The 25,029-nt window shown below is 48.8% G+C and overlaps 1 protein-coding gene across 1 annotated transcript in view; it reads right to left on the bottom strand.

Annotated features, from left to right (window-relative positions):
- igdcc3 (immunoglobulin superfamily, DCC subclass, member 3) overlaps window positions 1–24,614 on the bottom strand; it is a 74,255-nt gene extending 49,641 nt beyond the window's left edge. The window contains exons 1-2 of the mRNA XM_056608119.1: window positions 24,538–24,614; window positions 18,705–19,010 (exon numbers count right to left, since the gene is read on the bottom strand). Coding sequence (XP_056464094.1) covers window positions 18,705–19,010; window positions 24,538–24,601 — 370 coding nt within the window. The 5' untranslated portion in view covers window positions 24,602–24,614. The remainder of the gene's footprint in view (window positions 1–18,704; window positions 19,011–24,537) is intronic.
- Between the last annotated feature and the right edge of the window lie 415 nt (window positions 24,615–25,029).

The following is a 25,029-nucleotide window of genomic DNA, read 5'->3' on the forward strand; positions in this document are numbered from 1 at the left end:
GGGAACGCCTTACGCCGCTTCGTGTTCCCACCATGGCAACGGGGTCTTCCTTTTCCCATCATTGCGGCCACTCTGGCCGTGCACTTTTAAATTCAGAGCCATCAAAATCTCCCCAATCTGCGTACATCACTTTGTTTTGTTAAGGTTCAACGAACACGCTGCCGGCTCTCCCTCTCCTCTCTCTCTCTCGTCTCTTTCTCGCTCTCACCTCACCCTCTCCCCTCCTTGGGTCTGGGAGAGAGCTAGAATATCCCCCACCCTAACCACACAAAAGCCACCCGAAAAGCCAATTCCCAGAAGCCTTAGCTGTGGATGGACACTCCTGGCTTTCTAATTCAAATGAGGACCCTGTTTTCCATGTTCACATGTTGCTGCAAAAACTCCGACATGCATTAAAAACAAAACACTGGGAGACATCTGGGGGGGCGAAATAGCGCAGAGATTCAGATGGAAATGGCTGTAGAATTCCTGCCCGGCCCGTCTCCGCCTCTTGTTTTGTGCAGCCAGACATTAGGGGGACGTGCATGAAGCTGGGAGGAACTGGGAACAACAGCCCGGCCAGACTGGGGGTCTGACCACTCCGCTGAGGCCTGAACACGCATCACTGTCACTCCACTGCACAACGGCTCACACGCTTAAGAGCAGGAACTGCCCTGTCTGACGGAACAATCAGGAAGCACCAGGGAAACTCGGCCAGGACAGCGTCATCAACTTTATGAAACTATTAAAAGAAGGCCATGTATGTGTGTGTGTGTGTGTGTGTGTGTGTGTGTGTGTGTGTGTGTGTGTGTGTGTGTGTGTGTGTGTGTGTGTGTGTGTGTGTGTGTGTGTGTGTGTGTGTGTGTGTGTGTTTGGGAGGGAGAGTGGATATTGCAGCGGTCTTTAAGAGTGTGTGGTTGTGGCAAGGTGACCATGGGGTTGGAGGTGGAGGAGCCAGGTGAGGTGGGGCAGCAAGGAGAGGCAGAGGAGCCAGGGGATGGAGGAGGAGGTGGAGGTACCAGGCATTCACTCACACACACACACACACACACACACACACACACACACACACAACACACACACACACACACACACACACACACACACACACACATTCATCTGTACACACACACACACACACACACACACCTATAAACACACACACACACACACACACACACACACACACACACACACATGGATCTTTGAGCCATTAACTTGTTGTATCAGAGGAGAGGAGGGGAGGAGAGAAGAGATGAGGACAGAGGAGAGGGGGGGGAGAACAGAGGAGAGGAGGGGAGGGCAGAGGAGATGAGGGCAGAGGAGAGGAGGACAGAGGAGAGGAGGAGAGGACAGAGGAGAGGAGGGGAGGACAGAGGTGGGGAGGACAGAGGAGGGGAGGACAGAAGAAGGGAGGACAGAGGAGAGGAGGACAGAGGAGAGGAGGGGAGGACAGAGGAGGGGAGGACAGAGGAGAGGAGGGGAGGACAGAGGAGGGGAGGACAGAGGAGGGGAGGACAGAGGAGAGGAGGGGAGGACATAGGAGAGGAGAGGAGAGGAGAGGAGGAGAGAGGAGAGGAGAGGAGAGGAGGACAGAGGAGAGGAGAGGAGGACAGAGGAGAGGAGGAGAGGAGGGAGGCTGTCTAAGAGGACCATCTGCTCCACCTTAGCAGGTGAACACAGCGGGACGGGGCAGAGTGAGGACCACTCATAAACAGTGAGGCGGCCCGGCCCCAGGTCAGCTGTTGAAGAAGCTCCGGCCTGGTTTGGTGCTCAGAGGGCTGAGCACCAAACATTCCCTTCTCAGAAATGATCCATGTAACTTGGATACGAGCCCATACTGACACGCCGTCACCATCACGCACAGACCAGAGCGCACACACACACACACACACACGCACACACACACAAGCACATACTCACTTAGCATGCATGGTAGCACACACTGACATGCACGCACGCACGCACGCAAACAGAGCGGGTGCAGACATGTACAAACACCTGCGCAAACATTGACATGCATGCCTCTTGACATAAATCCATACACGCGCACACACACACACACACACACACACACACACACACACACACACAACACACACACACACACCACAACACACACACACACACACACACACACACACACACACACACACACACACACACACACGCACACACATTGACAAAAATACGTACGGACACAAACACACACCCATGGACTCACATTTATAAACAGACATACACTGACACACAAATACACACACACACAAGGTCTCTCCGTCAAGCCCCTCCCTCCCCCTAGCGCTCTCCGTCAGGACCCTCCCTCCCCCTAACTGACAGCAGTAATGAGTTGCTAGCGGAGGAGGCCAACTGGCAGCCACTCAAGGGGATTTCTCCGGCTGAATTGCGGCCATTAATCACAATCCCGGGCAGCGCTGTGCCATCACATGTGTGTGGCAAAAGGAGCTTCTCCCCTGGGAGGGGGATGGGTGGAGGAGGAGCAGGAGGTAAGGGGGTGCATGGCAGCAGCGGTAGGAGAAGAGGTGGTAGAGGCGAACCGAGGCAAGAAACAGGAAGGAAATATGGAGTACTGACTCATAAACCATCACCCAGGTTGGACGGGCGGAGGTAGGGAGGGGGTGGAGGTAGAGAGGGAGGGTGGAGGTAGAGAGAGGGTAGAGGTAGAGAGGGAGGGTGGAGGTAGAGAGGGTGGAGGTAGAGAGAGGGTAGAGGTAGAGAGGGAGGGTGGAGGTAGAGAGGGTGGAGGTAGAGAGAGGATGGAGGTAGAGAGAGGGTGGAGGTAGAGAGGGAGGGTGGAGGTAGAGAGAGGGTGGAGGTATAGAGAGGGAGGGTGGAGGTAGAGAGGGTGGAGGTAGAGAGAGGATGGAGGTAGAGAGAGGGTGGAGGTAGAGAGGGTGGAGGTAGAGAGAGGGTGGAGGTAGAGAGAGGGTGGAGGTAGAGAGGGAGGGTGGTCGGTAGAGAGAGGGTAGAGGTAGAGAGGGAGGGTGGAGGTAGAGAGGGTGGAGGTAGAGGGAGGGTGGAGGTAGAGAGGGTAGAGGTAGAGAGGGAGGGTGGAGGTAGAGAGGGTGGAGGTTGAGAGAGGGAGGTTGGGAGAGGGAGGGTGGAAGATAGAGATAGAGAGAGCTGAGGGAGGGCCAAGGCAGAGAGGGAGGTTGGGCGGAGGAGGAGAGATGCTTCATCACTTCTACCTAATGACTACAGGCCTGGGTAGAGGCGAGATTGGCTGAGGACAGGGTGGAGGCAGGCTGGGCGGAGAAAGCGTGGAGGCGGAGCTCACACTCAGTTAAATGGTGCATGAAGACCGGGGGGATAATGTAAATATCAGCTCATCTGCTCAGATTGACAGATTCAGGAGAAAGCTCGCTACTTTAATCACATCCAGCGACACGGATCAGGCTACGCTCTCTCACACACATACTCAACACACACACACACAAACACACACACATGCATGCATACAAACACACAGAAGTACAGATGCTGAAACGCGCACACATAAACACACTTCACACAGAGAGGTAGAGGGAGATAAAGACAGAAAGGACACATGAAGGTTTTTCTCTCCCTCTCCAACAGCAGATGAGGTTTGTATTTATTTTGAAGACCACAGCAGTATCAGTGATCACATTGGATCGGCTATTGAAATCCCGTGTCAGTGAGTGAGTGAGTGTATTTGTGCATGTGCGTTTACGTGTGTGTGAATGTGTGTGTGCGTGCGTGCGTGCGTGCGTGTGTGTGTGTGTGTGTATATTTGTGTGTGTGTGAACATCTGCATGTTTGTATGAACAACAAATAAACTGTACGTGTGCGTGCGTGCATACGTACATAAATAAATGTTTGCATGTATAAATATATATATATGTTCGTATGTATGTGCTGTCCCATATAACCGTCAAATAATCGGATTGTCCGGCTGTAGGATATTTGTCTATAAAGCCCCTCTCAGCATGGCATACGTTGTGTCTCCATGCTCATAAACTACACCGGGCCCGGACCTGTCTCCGTTGCAGCCCTCTCGCTCGTATCAGACCGTGAGACAGAGCTGTTAAGCCTCCAGAAAACATCGCCTTTATCTGCAGCGCAGGGAGAAAGGGCCCACTACTGCTCATCCCGACATAAGGGTGAGAAAAGGAGGGATTAATAAACAGGATTAAATGAATCTGCCGACGCTTGTAAATCAAACCCCTTCTCGCCTATTAATCTCCGAGCTGGTGGTGGAGGAGGTGATGGTGGAGGTGGAGGAGAAGGAGGTGATGGTGATGGAGGAGGTGGTGGAGGGAGGGGGTTGTGGTGGTGGTGAAAGGGGTTGTGGCGGTGGTGGCGTTGGTGGAGTAGGTGAGGGTGGAGGTGGAGGTAGAGTAGGAGGTGATGGTGATGGAGGAGGTGGTGGAGGGAGGGGGTTGAGGTGGTGGTGAAAGGGGTTGTGGCGGTGGTGCGTTGGTGGAGTAGGTGAGGGTGGAGGTGGAGGTAGAGTAGGAGGTGATGGTGATGGAGGAGGTGGTGGAGGGAGGGGGTTGAGGAGGTGGTGAAAGGGGTTGTGGTGGAGGTGGCGTTGGCTGGAGCTGGTGACGGAGGGTCTGGTGGGAGAGCTGGGGTTGGAGGACGTGGAAGGTGGAGGTGCTACAGATGGTGGTTGATGGGGGTGATGGTGAAAGAGGTGGAGGTGGTGAAGACGGTGGAAGAAGTGCATGCGTTTTTTTTGTGTTTTTTATTTTTTTATTTAAGAAATATGTTCTTAATATGTTGTTATTGTACTTTATGTTGTTAAGGACCCCCTTGAGGACGAGATGGGTTCACCTCAAGGGGTTATTCCTAATCAAGAAAATGTTAATATGTGGACAAGAAGGAGATTATTGTGGTTGGAGATGTTTGAGGCGTTGGAGGTGGTAGAGGAGGTGGTGAGGGTGGAGCCAGTGTGTCATGGCGTCTTCTTGTTCCTTGGTAATGTGGCAGAGGGGAGGCTCAGAGAGGACGGCTGTGTTTTACCTGTCGGCTCTGGTTGGGAAAATAATCCATCATAAGACAAGCCAGCCTCTCTCTCTCTCTCTCCCCTGCGCCGCTCTACCTCTCTCGCCCACCATCTTTCATCTTCCCGTCTCCTACTGAGGCACTTTGAACAGCAGCACGCGCTGTGCAGAAACACACACACACACACACACACACACACACACACACACACACACACACACACACACACACACACACACACACACACACACACACACACACACACACACACACACAAAGCGCCACGCAAATTGACAACGCTTAACAGGTTTCCAGTGAGAATCAGAATCGGGGTGCGTCGGGGAACATGGTTAAATATGGTAATGCCTAACAAAAGATAAGGTGATAGCCGTCCGAGCAGCGTATGAAAGGCCACGCACAACAATGCGGCGGGCATTAATTCGTCCTTCTGTGCCATCTAAATGGTAATTTGATCCCAGAGATGGGGGGCGCCTGTGACGCGGCGTATCTCTCCCGTCGGCCCCTGTGAGGCCGTCGGCTCTCAGGGGCCGACGCCATCTTCTTATTTCCCACTTGGATAGCGAACAGAAGAGCCTGATTCTCATTCTTATAAATCCACTGCACTTATGTGTGTGTGTGTGTTCTGTGTGTTCTGTGTGTGTGTTTGTGTGTGTGTGTGTGTGTGTGTGTGTGTGTGTTCTGTGTGTGTGTGTGTGTGTGTGTGTGTGTGTGTGTGTGTGTGTGTGTGTGTGTGTGCGTGTGTGTGTGTGTGTGTGTGTGTGTGTGTTCTGTGTGTGTGTGTGTGTGTGTGTGTGTGTGTTCTGTGTGTGTGTGTGTGTGTGTGTGTGTGTGTGTGTGTGTGTGTGTGTTCTGTGTGTGTGTGTGTGTGTGTTCTGTGTGTGTGTGTGCGTGTGTGTGCGTGTGTTCTGTGTGTGTGTGTGTGTGTGTGTGTGTGTGTGTGTGTGTGTGTGTGTGTGTGTGTGTGTGTGTGTGTGTGTGTGTGTGTGTGTGTGTTTGTGTGTGTGTGTTGTATGGCAAGCCACTGCAGCCAAGTGCTTTAGAATTTATGCCTCCCTTTCACCCCGCCACATATCACGGCTGCTACAACCACCGCTATTAGCCCCCCAACCCTCTCACACCACCCCCTCTCCTCCATTCCCCCCATCTCTCCTCCACGAACACCTCGCCTCCCGTCCCCGTTTCCTCCTCTACTTCACTCTCTCCTAAACTCCTCCCCGCCCCTCTCTCCTCCATTCAACCCTCTCCTCCCTCTACCGCCCCCCTCCTCTCTCTCCTCATCTCCCTCCCGTCTCTGACCCCCTTCTCTCCTCCCCTCATCCCAAGCCCTCTCCTCTACTCACCACTCGCCTCTCCCCTCTCTCCCCGTCGTCTCCCTCTCCTCTCCCCCTCTCTCGTCACCTGCCCCCCCCCCCCCCCCCCCCCCCTGGTGAAACGCGGGCCAAGCAGGGACGGGTCCTCAGTGTTGTGTGTGTTCCCCATGTGGCAATGAAACCGCCTGCCTTAATAATTTGTGGACACGCAACAAATCGCGGTACGAATCCGGCCGGCGCAAGGGCCATCAGGACATAATTATGGTTTCGCTCCGGCTTGCTCAGCACAAAGACAAAGCAGGCTGATGTAAGGACTGAGCCTGCTTTAAAGCCTGATAAGGAATACGCCTGGTAAAAAAAACTAAGCCTGCTGAAGTACTAAGCCTGAGGACAAAGCCTGCTCTCAGGACTAAGCCTGAGAAGGACTAAGCCCACTGTAAGAACTAAGCCGGATTAGGACTAAAACTGCTGTAAGAACTAAGCCTGATTAGGACTAAGACTGCTGTAAGGACTACGCTTGATATGGACTAAGCCCAGTGTGTGACTAAGCCTGCTGTAAGGACTAAGCATGATAAGGACTAAGGCCAGTTTATGGACTAAGCCTGACTAAGACTAAGCCTCATAAGGATTAAGCCCACTGTAAGGACTCAGCCTGATAAGGAAAAAGCCTGCTGCTCTAAGGACAAGGCCGTCTGCTCTGAGGGTGTGTTTAAAACGAGGAACATATCTATAAATACAGACATGTACATAAATATGATACACGAGTGTGACGGGCAGCGGTAGATAAATATCTGTTTTTATGTTTGTCAGCTGGACACTTCCTGTGTCCAGAGAGACCGGGACGAACATGGCCCAGTTTAGTACCTTTAGTCTCCATTACTAAGGACGGAGGGACTTTTATTGTGAAACAAACCCAAGCTGACTGACACGTCAGATAGCTTTAATGCTAACCTAACGCTGGCTATTAAAGTCATAGGGAAACACCACTTGCCGGCCCAAATAAATCTCAACGTTTATGTAGCCGCCGCAGTTTGTACGATGAAATCATCAACCTGACAGCAGAATGAGCAGGAACCTCTGACTGGAAGGTCAGTTTATCGCAACCTCAGAACTCTGGTTTCAGAAGTGATCCTTCTTCCTAAAAAAGAACCGGAAACCGGAAACCGGTCAGAACAGCGTGGACAATACACGCATGACTGTCAATCTCTCAGAGTTGAATGGAAAGAAACGACAGGTCTTGATGAGATTAAAAGGCGACCTAGCTGTCCACGTCCGGGGATCTCAGGGCCCCTGTGGCGTTCTATTCTTCATTTCAAGGTTTTCCTCCTCGGCAGTTTGAGTCCGCAAGAACAGTAATGCCTCTGACAGGCGTGAAAACAGGCTCGCAACACTGCACACACAAACACACACACTCCCCTCAAATCGGAGGCGCACTTGTGGTGCTATCAGGGAGCCACTGAACGCTGGCACCACTTAAAGCCCATCTATTGAGGCGCGGGGGTAATCGTTCGCCGCAAGTTACACTGTACTGTACGTCAAACAATAGGTGGGATCCGTCCTTGCTGTTTTCTGTGTCCACACTCAAGTGCTTTTGAAACGGAGCCTAACCGAGAGAGCTAAAACGCACCAGACCCCTGGTGCTTGACACTGGAGAAAGTCTAGTTAGTTTAAGGAGAGATACAACAGTACAGATAGGGTTTAAAGGAGAGATACCGGAATGTCACTGGAGAAGTGGGTGGGAGTGTATTTATGTGTACATGAATACGTCATTTGGATAAAGAATATTCTTAGATTAGGAAGACTGTTTGTAAATCTATTTGTGCATATACATAATCATTTGTATGCATGTATGTGTATTTTGAGTATGCGTGTGTGTGTGTGTGTGTGAGTGAGTGCGTGGGAGTGTGTATGGGGATAGATACATTTGTGTGTGTGTGTCGTATGTATGTGTGTGTGTGTGTGTGTGTGTGTGTGTGTGTGTGTGTGTGTGTGTGTGTGTGTGTGTGTGTGTGTGTGTGTGTGTGTGTGTGTGTGTGTGTGTGTGTGTGTGTGTGTGTGTGTGTGTGCGCATGTGTGCTTGTGTGTGAGTGTGTGTGCGTCTGCGTGTGTGTGCATGTGTGTGAAGGGGGGCACCGTTTTGAAAGCTGCCCTTGGAAAAAAGCTAAGAGGTCAAAGGCCATGGCGCCACATAGGAATGGAATGTTCCTTCCTGGCTCCAGGTCCAGTCTCTAGAGAGAGGCCACAAACACATGCTCTCTCTTCATCTTGCTCTCTCTCCAAATCTCACCCCACCTCTCTCGCTACAACTCTCACCAGACTTATCTCTGTCGCCAACTCCCACCCTAGCTCTCCCTCTCCCCCCTCCGTCTCTCTCCCCTTTCTACCCCTGGACACAGTCTGAATTTACATCGCTATTGGCACCCCCTCTACCTATCTATCACTACCTATCTCTACCAGTGTGTTTCCCTCACTCTCCATATCTATCGCTACCTCTCTCTACCACTGTATTTCCTTCTCTCTCCATATCTTTCACTACCTCTCTGTACCCCTATATTTCTCTCTCTCTCTCTGTCTATCTATCAGTATCTCTCTCTCTCTACCACTGTATTTCTCTCTCTCTGCCTACCTTTCACTACCTCTCTCTACCACTGTATCTCCCTCTCTCTCTATATCTTTCACTACCTCTCTCTACCACTATAATTCTCTCTCTCTGCCTACCTTTCACTACCTCTCTCTATCACTGTATTTCTCTCTCACTACCAATCTATCTCCACCTCTTTCTTAACCTTAAATGACCAGTATGCATTAAAAAATCCCATCCTACTGATAATTGAATCCAATCTAACGTAAACCCTCTTAACTACAGCCAACTAACTAATAAGTGATTATACATGAAACAACCCCATCTTTGCGATAATTTAATCAACCCTGTTCAAATCTCACGAGCACTGTTCCTCCAAGAGATATCTCACACAGGTTGTCAGGAAGGGAATCGTCCTACCCAGAATACTTTGCAGCGGGCAACAGCAGCGGAAGCAGCAAACTCTTCTAATTAGTTCCTGAGGAATACATTTCATCCCTTTGCAGCCCAGCTCAAGACCACAGAGAGAGATTTGCCCTCAACCAGCCCCAACACACATTGACATCACACGTCGGGAACAAAGTATGATCATCTGTGCCGATGTAACAAGGTAATGTTTAAATCGGTAGCGTTTCATCAACGTTGTGCTTTGACGTCTCGGTTGAAACGAGTCGTTCTCTAAAAGCGTGAGACGCAACGCTCTGTTGAACTCATATTAACACAAGGGGCATTAACGGGAAACGTTTGCGTCCAGAGTTGAATAGAACTAATGTAATAAAATATATGAATTTATATGCTAATGTCAGAACTTCCCTGTCATGATAAAGAAGAAAAAAAAGACGTCTTTCCTTTTTACTCAGCAGTAACAGCTGTTGCGGTTGAAAAGAAAAGAAAATACTCCGGTAATGTAATAACAGATGAACAATGGCCTTTGCGTGCGTGTGACATCTGCATTGTGACATTGTTGCAGTGGTTCCAATGGGGGGACCTCAGAAAACGTCTCTACATAAGTGCATTAGGAACAACATTGATCTATCCCACGAGAGACGCAGGGGTCTCAGCCCCCTGCTTGTTTCACTGCCAAAGCCAAGGTCACCCCCACTGGCCCACAGGGGAGAGGGGAGGGTGAGGGAGCAGGCAGGAGGAAGGGGAAGAGAGGAAGGGGGGGTACACTATTCTAGCACGGCCCTGGTGCACACACAGGGGTCACCCCCTCCCGGTCCCCTCTCCCCCCTGACCTTTGACCCAGCCTTATTTCTAAGTCAATGCAGAAAGAGGGTTGGGAAAGGGGGGGGGGGGGGGGGACTGGACCCACACAGAGGCAGCCATGACAAAAGGGGGCCTCCGCTTTAGCCAGCTATGCACACACACACACACACACACACACACACACACACACACACACACACACACACACACACACACACACACACACACACACACACACACACACACACACACACAGTGTAAGGGGTTTGTATGGTGCTGGAGTCCTTTGTCTCTAACTTCTTAGCTTATGGTTTAGCAGCAGAACACTTCCTATAGCCAGTCTGGACTGTATGTGTGTGTGTGTGTGTGTGTGTGTGTGTGTGTGTGTGTGTGTGTGTGTGTGTGTGTGTGTGTGTGCGTGTGCGTGTGCGTGTGCGTGTGCGTGTGCGTGTGCGTGTGACAAAGAGACAGACAGAGCGAGGCAACGAGTGAGAGAGAAGTAAAGAGAGGGAGTGAGAGAAAAGAGCAGAAGCATATTTAAATAGATTCTTGAATATATGGTTGATATTATTATAGAAAAAACAAGATAAAATAAACTACTACCTGTTTGTTGTAGAAGCAGACTTCTAGGAGTTTAAGCCCATCCTGCTAATTAGTTCCAGCTGTTAGTAAGTGCAAGCTTTAGAGCAAACATAATGTGACCACGGTGACTGTGATGTGACCACATGCTTACATGGATCTATAGCCATCGAGGAACTATGCCAATGTGAATCTATATCTTAAAACACACTATGCTTAAAAAGATCCATAGCATATAAAACCCACACGCTAAAGTGGATCTATAGTAAGAAAACGCACATGCTAACTGTTATGGAGGCAGAGCAGTGTTTGATGGTCTGGCGGTCTCTGTCCTTTCTCCTTCGACCCTTGACCTCTATTATTGAGGAATTTCCCAGATGAGCCTTAAAAGCAGCACAAGGAATTTAAGGCCCCCTTTTGATTTGCGACTTTGAGAAACGCTGGGCTGTTCTGAAGATATCCAGAGAGCGACTCAATCCACACACGCGATGACAACCTTCAATCATCTACTCACTCGTAGCATTTTGTACATTGGGAAAATGTGTTTACACTCTCTTTTTGTTTCACATCACCAACTGCGTGATCACAGGTCACTGTGATGTTACAAAGGGCGTCACGTATCACTTCGACATCACAAACAATGTCACGCATAGCCCTGACATCACAAACGCTGTCACAGATCACTGTGATGTCATTATGTTCACTGTGATGGTGGCTGTGATGGTCACTTTTCTTCATTAGTTTAAATCGTTCAGCAGTGGCAAGCTACCAGGAGGTGGATATCCCCACCCAGCTATGGAGCTCGAAGCACTGGTCTCATTCCATTACCGAGCCGGATTGGACTAAGATGAAAAACCTAGGATCTGTTCGCCTGGAGGAACGGCAATTTGAGTATGATCATGGTCAAACTCATGCCGCTGTGCAGATGTGTACACGGGCTGATAGCTTACAGGAAGAAGGTGGATATCCCCACCCAGCTACGGAGCTGGAAGCACTGGTCTCAGTCCATTACCGAGCCGGATTGGACTAAGATGAAAAACCTAGGATCCGTTCGCCTGGAGGAACGGCAATTTGAGTATGATCATGGTCAAACTCTTCCCGCTGTGCAGATGTGTACACGGGCTGATAGCTCACAGGAAGAAGGGAGATACGTCCAGCGGCGCACGTTAGCGCATACAGTGCTACTACTGCTATGTGTTGTGTAGCACATCGCACTTGATGCACCCGTGACATGACATTCGTTAAGCCTGGGGGGCTAAGTGTGGTAGCTCTGCACATCTTCTGCAGTGCTCCTGCTGTATGAGCTGCTTGTGGCTGACATTTTGAGATGATAGAGAAAGACAGAGGGAGAGAGAGAGACCAGGAGAGAGAGAGTAAGAGAGACAGAGACACGGAGACTGAGGAAAAAACAAAAGAGAAACGGAGAGAGAGACATAGTGACATAGAGAGACTGTGAAGGGCTTATACGTAAGACCTTTCCTGGTATTTGCAATAAAAACAGGTGATGGCATCAAAGATGGCGGGTTAAAAGAACAAAGGTTAAGCTCAAGGCTTTCAAAAGCATTTATTCAGTTTAATCGTATTCAGCAAATAAAACTGAGCTGGAGTATCATTTAAAACTTCTCACAAATACAATTGCAGCCCTGTTAAAATGTGGGCCCTTTATACAGAGAGAGAGAGAGAGAGAGAGAGAGAGAGAGAGAGAGAGAGAGAGAGAGAGAGAGAGAGAGAGAGAGAGAGAGAGAGAGAGAGAGAGAATATAACCTACTAACATAACCTAATTCACGATACTCTGTATCAACATTTTACTATTTCTAATATAGTAATAATTAAATGTATAATAAAAGATAATACAATCCTCAACTCAATATTTTGACTGTCAAGATAACGATCATCCGTAAACAACAATGCACTGCAGCAACATATTCTACTGCAGGCATGCCTGATCAGCCAATAGGAGCTCAAAGCCTGTGAGTCGAGAGCAATAAACCAATCAGATCTGCTGTACCTAAGACATCAAAGGCCTCCCCATTCATATTCAAATCTAAATTCATAGTTAATTGCAAACAAGTAGGAAATAAATAAAGTCTGAAAAATGTAAAGTTATTCAATGTAATTTAACACAAAGTCAAATTCTGAAATTAAGAATGAATCCATTCAAGTTGATTCTTTGACATAATTAATCTAAATGATAGATAGTGGGATGGCCAGGGGGACGAGAGGGAGAGAGAGAGGGGGGGGGGCGTGGTTAACTGCCAATTGGGTGGGGCTTAACTCGGTGGGTGGGGCTTAACTCAGTGGGTGGGGCTTAACTCTGTGGGTTGGGCTTCATGGCCTGGGATGGGTTTGGCACACAGACAAAGGGAGCAGAGCAGAAATGTCATGATGGTGCTTCTGCATTCACCCAGTCAGGAGGGGCCACACACACACACACACACACACACACACACACACACACACACACACACACACACACACACACACACACACACACACACACACACACACACACACACACACACACACACACACACACACACACACACACACACACACACACAGGTTCGGCCCCTTATAAATCACCAGTACAAACCGTGGTTTGAAAGCATGTTAGTGCTTAAATCCTTTAGCGTAGCATTTTTATCATCGCTTCCAATGTAGTCATGTACTCATCTCCGGCCATAGCTTCACCAATATGTTCACCAATAGGTTCATTCCTTCACCATTATGTTCATACCTTCACCATTATGTTCATACCTTCACCATTATGTTCATACGTTCACCATTATGTTCATACTTTCCCCATTATGTTCATACGTTCACCATTATGTTCATACGTTCACCATTATGTCCATACGTTCACCATTATGTCAATACGTTCACCATTACGTTCAAACGTTCACCATTACGTTCAAACGTTCACCATTACGTTCATACGTTCACCATTATGTTCATACGTTCACCATTATGTTCATACGTTCAAGCTTATGTTCATCCGTTCACCATTATGTTAATACTTTCACCATTATGTCCATACGTTCACCAATACGTCCATACGTTCAAGCTTATGTTCATAGGTTCCCGGTAATGTTCCTACCTTCCTCAATATGTTCATGCATTATGTACTATATTCCTGTATGTGAATTGGTTTATCATGTTTTATATGGTGTGATTCATCTAAATGATATGTGTTAGTTCATGCATAGTACATATGTGTATATTGTTTATCTGTGTGTGGAGTGGGGGGGGGGGCTGATGATGTGTTAAGATGTATTTTAGATCGTTTTGGAGCTGTGGTTTGTGTTTACAGGTTTTGTCGAATGCCCGTGTTTTTATGCTGGATGTTTAGTTATATCATGTTGTTGAATGTTCACGTATTTTCCCATTGTGGTTTATATATTGCATATGTTTGTATTCATGTAATTGGAGTGGTTTATTCATACTGTACTTTCTGTTTGGTCTAGCCCTTCTTTGACTCAGCTAGACCCTTCAGGCCCTGCATCCAAATCCTCTCTATTGGATTCACAGGTCAACTACAGTCGCCCCACACTGAATGGGACGGGGAAAAAAATAAATTATTTCTTAACAAAGCTTAAACTCTTTCCAATTAATGCCAGAGAAACAGACAAAAGCAAGTCATTCCGATTGATCCCAAAAGCTATTTTGTGACAGGAGGGCTTTTGTTGTACGTTGCCTGGTAACGGGGCGCTGAGGGAGAGGAGGGGTTGTGGGGGGTGGTGGAGGGCCCGGGTTGGGTCCCTCTGTAGCAGGCCTGTCATTCATTCCGCTGAGGAAAAGCTTCCTGGTTCTAAGTTAATAAGAGGCTCAAAGAGGAGCAGGAAATCGAGATCGAGAGAGATGGATTGAAACAGGGAGAGAGCGAGAGCGAGATAAAGAATTATATTTCAAAACAAGTGATGTACAGAGAGCAGGAGAAACCTACAGGGAGGGAGAGACAGAGTGAGCAACGAAGAGATAACATTTAGAGAGAGAGAGAGAGAGAGAGACGGAGAGAGTGAGAGAGAGAGAGAGAGAGAGAGAGAGAGAGAGAGAGAGAGAGAGAGAGAGAGAGAGAGAGAGAGAGAGAGAGAGAGAGAGGGAGAAGAAGTGTTTCCTGGACCCTGGGCCAATTTAGAGGGACGACAGGGTGCCCGTTTTACAGCCACCCCCAACAGCGACTCAACAAAAACGGTTGTCAAGCAAATAAGAAGTGAAATTTATGGCAGGAATCGGCGTACAGGGAGAGATGGCAGGGGTTTATCCAGCGGGGGGGCTATAGAGGGTCCTGCAGTAATCACCCCACTCAGTGCACCCCAGTGCCACTAGCCACATCCCTGTGGGAAGGCCTCAACGCCGCGGCTCCGCTGAACACACACACACACACACACACACACACACACACACACACCAAAGGAGCGCCGGCCCCCGGCGCACAAACACACCGTGAATGGAGAGCGACAACAAATAACAGTCTTTGATCTTCATTAGGCCGGGCAACTGGGCAACAGACCCATTCTGTCCCGCTTAAAGGGAGGGGAAGAATGGCGGGCGCCGTGGTGGGGTGGATGGCCACCGGCCCGCCGTTGGCGGGCCCACAGAGGATGAAAGGCCGGCCGAGGAGACCCCCTGCCGCCTCGGATGGTGGAGCCCATCACACCAGTGTCTAACGGGGGGCTGACGGTGAGAGAGCCCCGTCCCCGGGGACCACGGAGATAAGAGCTGTGGCAGATGAGGCCTTTGTTGAGGAATCTGGTGGTCAGAGGGGGAGGGGCTAGGGGTGAAAGGCGGGGCTTCTGTTGGTGGAGGTGGGGCTTATGTTGCTTGGGGAGGGGGGGGCTTTGGTTTGATGGCGTAGGGTTGTAGTCGGTCAGGCCGGGGTTTTGGTTTGGTTGTAGGTTCCGTTGGTAGGGCTCTGGTTGTTGGGGGGGGGGGGGGGGGGGGGTTGTTTCCGAACAAGCTGAACATCAGAGGCCAGTTAACCTCGGTGCTACATGAGCCTTTTAATAGAGCATGCAAGGGCAGGAAGGACTAAATTAAAAATCAAGCGTGCTCAGAAATATGGATTTTTGTGTCATGTAATGCAACGGGGGAGCCTAGCGATGTGTGATGGTTCTGGGGAGGGAGGGGGCGGAGGAACATCAGAAGCTGTGTGGTCCACAGGGCCTGTGATTCCACTGATTAAAGTCCTCTAAAGACCACATGAAACGCAGATGGACTTTTCCCCTCACTTCGGCAATGTCTGCCAAAGCGCTGGGCTAAGCCAGAGCGGGCATGCCTCACATTCCAACCATTGATGATATTGATAATAATGGGATGTGTGTGTGTGTGTGTGTGGGGGGGGGGGTTGGGCAAGGTTGTCCTCAAAGAACTCCTGCTATTCACGCTATAATTTAATCCTGACGTATCCCCTGCCTGACGAATAGCACTAGGAGAATGCTCTAATGGAAGTGGAAATGCTAAATGATAAAAGAAGTACTTTTGGCTATTCACTCCATTTTCTTCAGAGCCTTGACTTCCAACGCGGGTTTCAAGTCGCATCTAAATACAGCTTAAACAGAAGCCTTTCCAACAGAAGGGATGTTGCATAACATCTCACACGGGGAAATCTCATCACCTACCGGGAGAGCTGGTGGAGAATGAACACAGTGGGCCCATAAAAACGTCAATGTCGAGAAAAAAAATACCATTCTATTAATGATGGAGGTGTAAAATATGATCACCGTAAAACCGGTCGAAAATGGGCTTAATATGAACATCACAAGAACCATTAAAAGAGGTGTTATATAGAAGCGCACAGGTGTTGAATACAAATCATATGGGGAGGGGAGGTGGAGAGACTTGAGGGTAGAGCGCTGTCAAAATTACATTTACAGTGCTGGAGTAAAATATTTAATGTTGAATCTGCTCGAAATGTGGTTAAAGAAAGTCAAACACAGCTCCTTATGAAAATAATGTGGTAAAACGGTTTGCTCCAGGGCCCCACATCATCACCGTATTAGTGAACCTCATCTTGAAATCAAATCCCTGTCTTCAATAATCCTACTGAGGTTATTCAATTGACTTATACAGCTAATAGACGTTTAGATATCTATACACGTAACGTGCTATAACAGAATCTGACAATATAGGAACATCGAGATATAGTCCCAGTCTAGTAGAAGGTATGCATTTTTGTCTCTCGCTGAAGTAAGAAATGAAAGATGAGATTGCCTCTCAGTCAGAGACGCTCCACCGACGCACAGGGTCGAAGGTGAGAGGTGGGGGCAGTGACCTCTGGTAATCATTCAGCATGTCTTTACTCATTGTGATTCTGACATCAATGAAAAAGAATAAAGGGTGAATAGAGAACGTCTAGCCTAGGGTTGGGATAATTAACTCAGATGTTCCTGCATGTATGTTTCAAAATGTATGTTGTATTATGTACCATTACCAAGTATTTATGTATATATAATGTGCAAAGTAGTATATTATTATTGTATAGTATTTGATTTATAAAATAATAATTATGCTATTCACGATTTGTAGCAGCATCGTCTTCTCAAATATGCTCTGACTGCAGCTACCGAAACTTGCATATACCTGACCTTTAGAAGAAAGGTTAGAGGCGGACCGGACTTATTTGGCTGGACCGAGACACCAGCTCACCTCGCCATCCCTCCGAGCGGCAAAGCCTGATGGGAGCCCAGCGGCACGCCGTCCACACACTAGCCAGGAATCAACAGGCTGCCGCCAGCTTTTGTCTAGCTCTGCGTCACCTAAACAATGACTGTCCACAGAGACGGTGGTGAGAGTAGCCCACGAGCTGGCCCGCTAACACCTCTGCAGCAACCTTTCAGCGTAGCAACCAGAGAATGTCGGATTTGGCATGTTTGTGTCAGTGGTCATTTAAGCTAAAGGTTAGGTCCGTGTTTGTGAAAGGGATAAACAAAGAGAGGTTGGGGGAAGAGAGGGAGAGAGAGAAAGTGAGAGAGAGAGAGAGAGAGAGAGAGAGAGAGAGAGAGAGAGAGAGAGAGAGAGAGAGAGAGAGAGAGAGAGAGAGAGAGAGAGAGAGAGAGAGAGAGAGAGAGAGAGAGAGAGAGAGAGACAGAGAGAGAGAGAGAGACAGAGACAGAGACAGACAGAGACAGACAGAGACAGAGACAGAGACAGAGACAGAGAGAGACAGAAAGAGATGCGCATCGGTATGTTTCTTTGCCTTCGGCAGAGAGCACAGTGATTTATAGGTAACCCGATCACTGTAACTAATGCAGGAGTATGAATATCCTTGACCATGTAGTGACTTAAAAAGCAAAGCCAGACAATATACATATCTGCCCTCCCAGAGAATGCAGACGCACTGCCCACAATAATATAGCTGGAAACCAAGATGCAGATCCAACCTCTTGCCCATCGTACTTAGACAATGGAACATATACTTTCCATACTAGAAAACATTTCACACTAAATAAATCACAACGCCCACCTCTGTTGGGTGAAACAAAGCATGATAGTTAATCACGTTAACTTAAAATCCACAAAACAGGATTGATCAATAGTCCCGTCCATCCAGAGACCGAATGGAAGCGGTTCTGGATCACAACAACAGCACATGGATGATAGATCTGGTGGTTCCAGACACATATGATGAGCTCACAGTTCTGTCTGGTTACCGGGCTAGCAGCCTAACACACTAAGAACACTGCTTCCAGGGCCCCTTGAGCAAACTCAGAAATGCATAGGAAACGACACAAATCAGCACAATACCACACACACACACACACACACACACACACACACACACACACACACACACACACACACACACACACACACACAAACACACACACACACACCCCTATGCACGCATGCACGCATTGACGCACACAAACACAGACACAGACACACACACACACACACACACACACACACACACACACACACACACACACACACACACACACACACACACACACACACACACACACACACACACACACACACACACAGACAATCAAACACACACGGTGGTAAACAGTAGTAGGGGGAGGGGGACTCACTGGCTGCCAGGACGCGGGCCTTGCGGCTCACCACGAGCCCAAAGGGATTCTGGGCCATGCACTCGTATTCGCCCTCGTCGGAGGCGCCGCCGGGCTTGGCCTTCTGGAAGTGGCCAATCAGCAGGGAGCCGTTGGCGAAGGCGGTGTGATGCGTGTCCCCGGCCAGCCGCAGCCCGCTCCGCCTCCAGTGCGTGGTGATTGGTGGGATGCCGTCCACCTGACAGTGCAGCATCAGGGGCTGCTCCTGCACCGCGACGATGTCGCTGGGCTCCAGCGTGAAGAGAAGCTCGCCGTCGCACCTCACGCCTGTGGCCGGGAGTAACACACACACACACACACACACACACACACACACACACACACACACACACACACACACACACACACACACACACACACACACACACACACACACACACACACACACACACAAACACACAGATACACGCGGGTTAAACCACACGCACAGGCACAGGGTCCCCAGACCTCTTTGTGGATTGTGTGACTCTGATTGTGTTAAAAGGATCTGGGTTCAAACTCTGATGCTTGCCCTCGGTTTAAAGGACTTTGAGCAGATTTGAACCCTCATTGATTGGGTGTGTGAGGCACGTTGGCGCGTAAATGTTGAACGGTTCTACGTGAATGAAGATGTTTGAGGTTTAGGATAATTAGGATGATTAGGATTATTATGGTAACTGGGATTATTAGGACCGTCACTATTAATAGGATTACACGGATTATTCACAGTATTCTCAGGAAAAACCTGTCCTACATCGACAGCCAGTGCTGGGACATTCAGCATGTCATTAGGGACAATTAGCCCGGCGTCATCAGCCAAGAGGATCACACACTCACTCACATCACATGAAAAAGGACCCACATCTGTCTCCGTGCTTGGCTCCCAGATTCCTCAGCTCTTGCCCCAGAGAGCATTCAGAACCATGCACTGCCCGAAATCACCATCCAATCTCACACACAAACAGACACACACACATACGCAAATAGTCAGCGGGGGGAACTCAGAACTCAGAGTCCAATCATGTGTCACAGGAGCCCCAGATGGAAGGGGTACCCCCCGGTGTGGGGCCAGATGTTGCGTTAGGCCCTACATTGGCTGTGAGCGGTCAAACACAGCTCCTTATGAAAAGAATGTGGTAAAACGGTTTGCTCCAGGGCCCCACATCATCACCGGGAGCGGTGTGGTGGTGGGGGCCCCGCGTCACAGCGGGGCCCCCACCACCACACCGCTCCCCCAGTCAATCCAGCCTGACAGCCAGCACTGATAGCCCCCCAGTGCACCACTCATACGCCCCATTCATCCACCAGTCATCCACCAGTCGTTCACCAGTGGTTCACCGGTCATTACGGCACTATACCACTATGATTTGTGTCCTCAGATAGGCTACAGGAAGAGCAGGGTTATTGGGCCCTTCTTCTTCTGGACGACAATACTGGATCTCCTTGGTGGCAGATATGTGCTGTCATGATCTACGGTCAGCTATCACACACACACACACACACACACACACACACACACACACACACACACACACACACACACACACACACACACACACACACACACACACACACACACACACACACACACACACACACACACGTACACACACACAAACAATTGAAGGGAAGAAAGGACCCTTTTTTCAATGACATTTCCTGTGTCAAGTGGAACCTAGTGAAACATCAGTGGAGCACGTTTTGCACGTCAAGGCTTTTTAGAGGGAAGGAGAACGCGTTCTGGACAGCACTCTGTCTTTCCTGTCTGTCAACAGTAGCATCACCAGCAGAGAATCCACTCGCCCAGTGGCCGAGCGACATTTGAGCCGAGTGTGGTGGGGGGGGGGGGGGGTGAATGCTTTGGGCTTACTCTTTGCGCTAGTAAACCCAAAGCGTAGGGAGCATGAATTTCGCCTCATATTTGAACGATGACACAACAAATAAATGTTAGAATATCGTTTTAATGGGGCAAAGCCTAGTATGTAATGTAGCATTAACAACTTTTTCCCCGTCTCCTCAAATAGGAGCCAATTCTGTTTTGGCCACGGATCTTAAAACACATTGTTTCTGTCTCTGTGCTGTGTGCATCGGGCTTCACTGTACGTGGTTCTGGCTGAGAGCCCCTGCCCCTGCTTGTTCTTAAGAGTGGGCATGTAAACGCCATGGGGGAGAGCATCACAGCTCTCCCAGCAGGACCCTGTGACCCTCACCCCGACCCTCACCCCCCGCCCGCTCTGCAGAAACCGAGATTCATAGACCAAGGGCTTCAAACGGGAAAAAAAAGAAAATACACTCTTTCCCTTTTAAACTCCATGCTCGTAAAAGTTTGTTTCTGTCCTGCTCCCTCTCCTTTTGTGCTGGAACCAGGTAAGAGGGGTTGGAAACAGAGTGTGCGTCTACACACACACACACACACACACCCACACACACACACCCACACACACAGAGTCCCTGACCGGCGCGGATTGGTGTCTCGGTTCAAGGCTGCACGGCGGGCTTCTGAGGCCAGCGGGAGCGAGAGTTAAAGAGAGAGAGAGAGAGAGAGAGAGAGAGAGAGAGAGAGAGAGAGAGAGAGAGAGAGAGAGAGAGAGAGAGAGAGAGAGAGAACGAGGGAGAGAGAGAGAGAGAGAGAGAGAGAGAGAGAGAGAGAGAGAGAGAGAGAGAGAGAGAGAGAGAGAGAGAGAGAACGAGGGAGAGAGAGAGAGAGAGAGAGAGAGAGAGAGAGAGAGAGAGCGAGGGAAAGTTATAGAGGTACGGATAGAGAGAGGGAGACGATGAGGAGAGGATAGCAAGAGAGAGAGAGAGAGAGAGAGCGAGAGGGGGGCACGAGAGGTACAATAAATAAAGGACGTAAACACGCGGACCTGACTTAGAACCATAAAAGAGGGGCTTAGTGGGCCCGGCTGGTATCGGGTTTCAGGGGCTGATGGACTGAACTCTGCCAGCCTCTGCCTCAGGGCACGCAGCGGAGGGAGGGAAGGGGTCTGAACGGCTCAGGGGTCAGAACACAGAACCGCCAGCGTCATCTCTCAAATTCCAACAGAGCCCCCCCCCCCCCCAAGCCCACCTCCCCCTGCTCCTGCTCTTTAGGTAGCAGGGGAAGGAATGCACTGACATGCTCCTTAAAGAAATCCAATGTCTCTCTCTCTCTCCCTCTCTCTCTCTCTCTCTCTCTCTCTCTCTCTCTCTCTCTCTCTCTCTCTCTCTCTCTCTCTCTCTCTCTCTCTCTCTCTCTCTCTCTCTCTCTCTCTCTCTCTCTCTCTCTCTCTCTCTCTCTCTCTCTCTCTCTCTCTCTCTATTGTGGCTCTGTTTCGGATACCTTTCCCCCCCCTTTTAACTTGTGTGGGGGTTGGAAAGGGGCCCCTCTCTCTCTCTCTCCCTCTGTGTGAACACACCACACCGGTGCCGCTACTGGTTATTTTGTGTCTAGCGATGTTTACTTATGTAGCGCATGGACTTCCTCAACACACACACTGCTGCTGTTTTTCAGCCTCCTCAGAGGCTTTATCTGTACCCCGCTGCCCCTCACCGCCTCATCTCCTCACACCTACAACCCCCCCCCTCCTGAACCACGGCGACCTGGAACTCTGCGTGGCCGACAGAGACTTCACACAGGAAGTTCCCCGTGGAACGACTACAGAACGACAGCTTTAGTGCTGCTGCGGCTCCTGAACCTCTCCCTCCCGGAGTCACTGGGAAGGAAAACACACATCTACTGAGAAAATAAAGACTCCTGCCAACTGTTAACATCTTCACCTTTACTAAACATTACCCTGCAAAGCTTTTCTTTCTAGATTTGGAAGAATAACAAGCGTAGGCCATTTCAAGCTTTGCAGCGAGTATATTGAAATTCTCTTGGTTGGTTTATACATGTAACAATGAGTCCGGGATGGTTCATCGATCTGTCTATCTATCTATACCATCACTCCCTCCCTCCATCTGTATCCACTCTCACCAATGCATCTATAAATCCATCATCCATCTATCATCGATGCAACCATCCATCATCTATACATCCATACACATCATCTGACTTATCCATCCATATCCATCTGTAGTGAGCAGATGCAAAATGAGAACAAAATGCAAACTTTTAAGATTAACTGTCCACACTGCTGGAGAAAACAGTAAACCATAACCAACCACGGGTCCATAAACAAGGCACTAGTATTATTTCATGCTCATATTAACATTTGGCTCGAAGATTGTAGAGTAGGCTACGACAACCAATAATCCAAGTATTATAATATATATTTTTTAAGTGTTTTGATGTTTTAATCTAATTATAATTGATTAAATACGTCAATTGTAAAAGTTGACAAATCTTATTTTATTGTTTATACGCCTACATATTTCAGTGGAATCACATATCAGTTTTTTCAGTTCTGGGGGGATGTGGGGGGGTCTTAATATAGAATATAATGAATGTGGACATATCGGTTAAATGTGACTGAGATCGGGGTCCACGTGTGGTCTCTCTGCTGTGCACGTACTCAATTCCAGACGCTCTTTCCAATCACGACCGCAGGGAGGGAGGGAAAAAAAGCGAGAAAGCCCTCACGTTTTAGCGATAAAAGGTGGGCAAAAGGGTTGAAAAGGACAGGACTGAAAGCCTTGACATTTAATCCGCACAAATATTTCTGCCAGTAGGGATAACCTGGCCTTTTCCCCCCATCTATTCACGGAACAATAACCATTGCCATTTTACATCCAGCGGGTGGTGCAGCGACCAGAGCGAGAGAGAGCTGGGCCATCAATAAAGAGTCCGCAGATAAAACGCTTTCGACTGGATGTATGTGTGACTATTTACAAACATATAAAAAATCCAAGTTGCCACGACAAAAAAAGTTGACTGCACATCCATCCTTTAATGGGGAACAATGAATACCAGTAATTGCCAGGAGAGAATCGCAGGTTAGGCTACTATTTGTAAGGTGGTTTGGATTTAGGTAGAGCGGGTTTATGGTTGTGGCGGTCCAAATAAGGGTATTAAGGAAGTATGCACCTCTTTAAGGGTCTTGGACTTCCAAAGAGATGTAGTAAGTATTAATTAGTTATGTTAATTAGGCCTACTGGTAAATCGTTTGGAAATTGAAGTTTAAAGGTGAGGACCGTTATAAAGACAACCCCCTTTGAAAATTAGTACTGTGAAGGGGAAAATACACGTTATTGCACCAGAAGTTTGTTATTACAACATAAAACATATCTACATGCAGTCCCCGTAGTATTTGGTTCCGACTTTTCGAATCAAGCGTGGCGATAACTTTGAAAGCAGTTAATTACTTTGTGTTGCATGTTTGAATGCATCTTGAGAGACAAAACAAGCTGCAAAATCAACACAAACGATGCTCATCAATAGCACCTTGAGCAGCGCAACTGCTACTGTTGTGAAAACACCAAGCAAAGCCTATTTCCATGTGGAGAGGTAACCATGTGAAACACTGTACACTCTATCGTTACACGGAGCGTTTACCACGGACGATTTCATGCATGTGCTATGTTTTTGTTTAGGTATTTTTTCTCTCTTAATTTCATCCCATTTAAGATGAAACACCCACGTATTGATCCTGCGCTCTGGGCAACTCAACTCGAAACAGCCGAAAGGGAGGAATTGACTCCAAAATAAAAGCTCACGGCCATCGGCCGTACGGCCAAGTTCACGGTTCCGCGGAACGCTGGCGTCGCCATGAGAAGTGCGGCCCAGGATAGTAAGGCATTTACACACACCCAAGTATAATACGACATACATGCACAAGGTGCTACCTTGCAGTCTTATTATGATGCACGGACGGGTGCACCGTTAAATGCCACTCACCGATCAGAGAATTCAGGAGTAGCCCCAAAACACATGGAACAAAGCAGCAGCCCCTTCGTGCCATTTCAGCACTTGTTCCAAATGAATTCCAACAGTTGAAGAAAATAAGGCGACGTGAACGGGAGAAGCAGCAGCATGGATATCCACATTCAGCTCTACATGGTCTAACCTACACGGCTACAGTTGGGGGGCTCGCTGGGGTCGTACATGCTTGCGCCATTTTGCACATCTATCAGGAATCTGTCAGCATCTTGCTCTCTCCTCCTCTCTCCCCGTGCTGTATCCTAAAGCCTGCCTCTCTCTCTCTCTCTCTCTCTCTCTCTCTCTCTCTCTCTCTCTCTCTCTCTCTCTCTCTCTCTCCCCCTCCCTCCCCATCCCCTGCACCCCTACCCACATCCCCTTTCTACCCCCTCGTATTTGCTGAACCTGCTCTGGGAACAAAAGATAGCTGAGTGCTGCTCTTACAAGACATTTAACATGCAAAATCTAGTT

This window comes from Gadus chalcogrammus, chromosome 14 (assembly GCF_026213295.1).
Source record: "Gadus chalcogrammus isolate NIFS_2021 chromosome 14, NIFS_Gcha_1.0, whole genome shotgun sequence".
NCBI lineage: Eukaryota > Metazoa > Chordata > Actinopteri > Gadiformes > Gadidae > Gadus > Gadus chalcogrammus.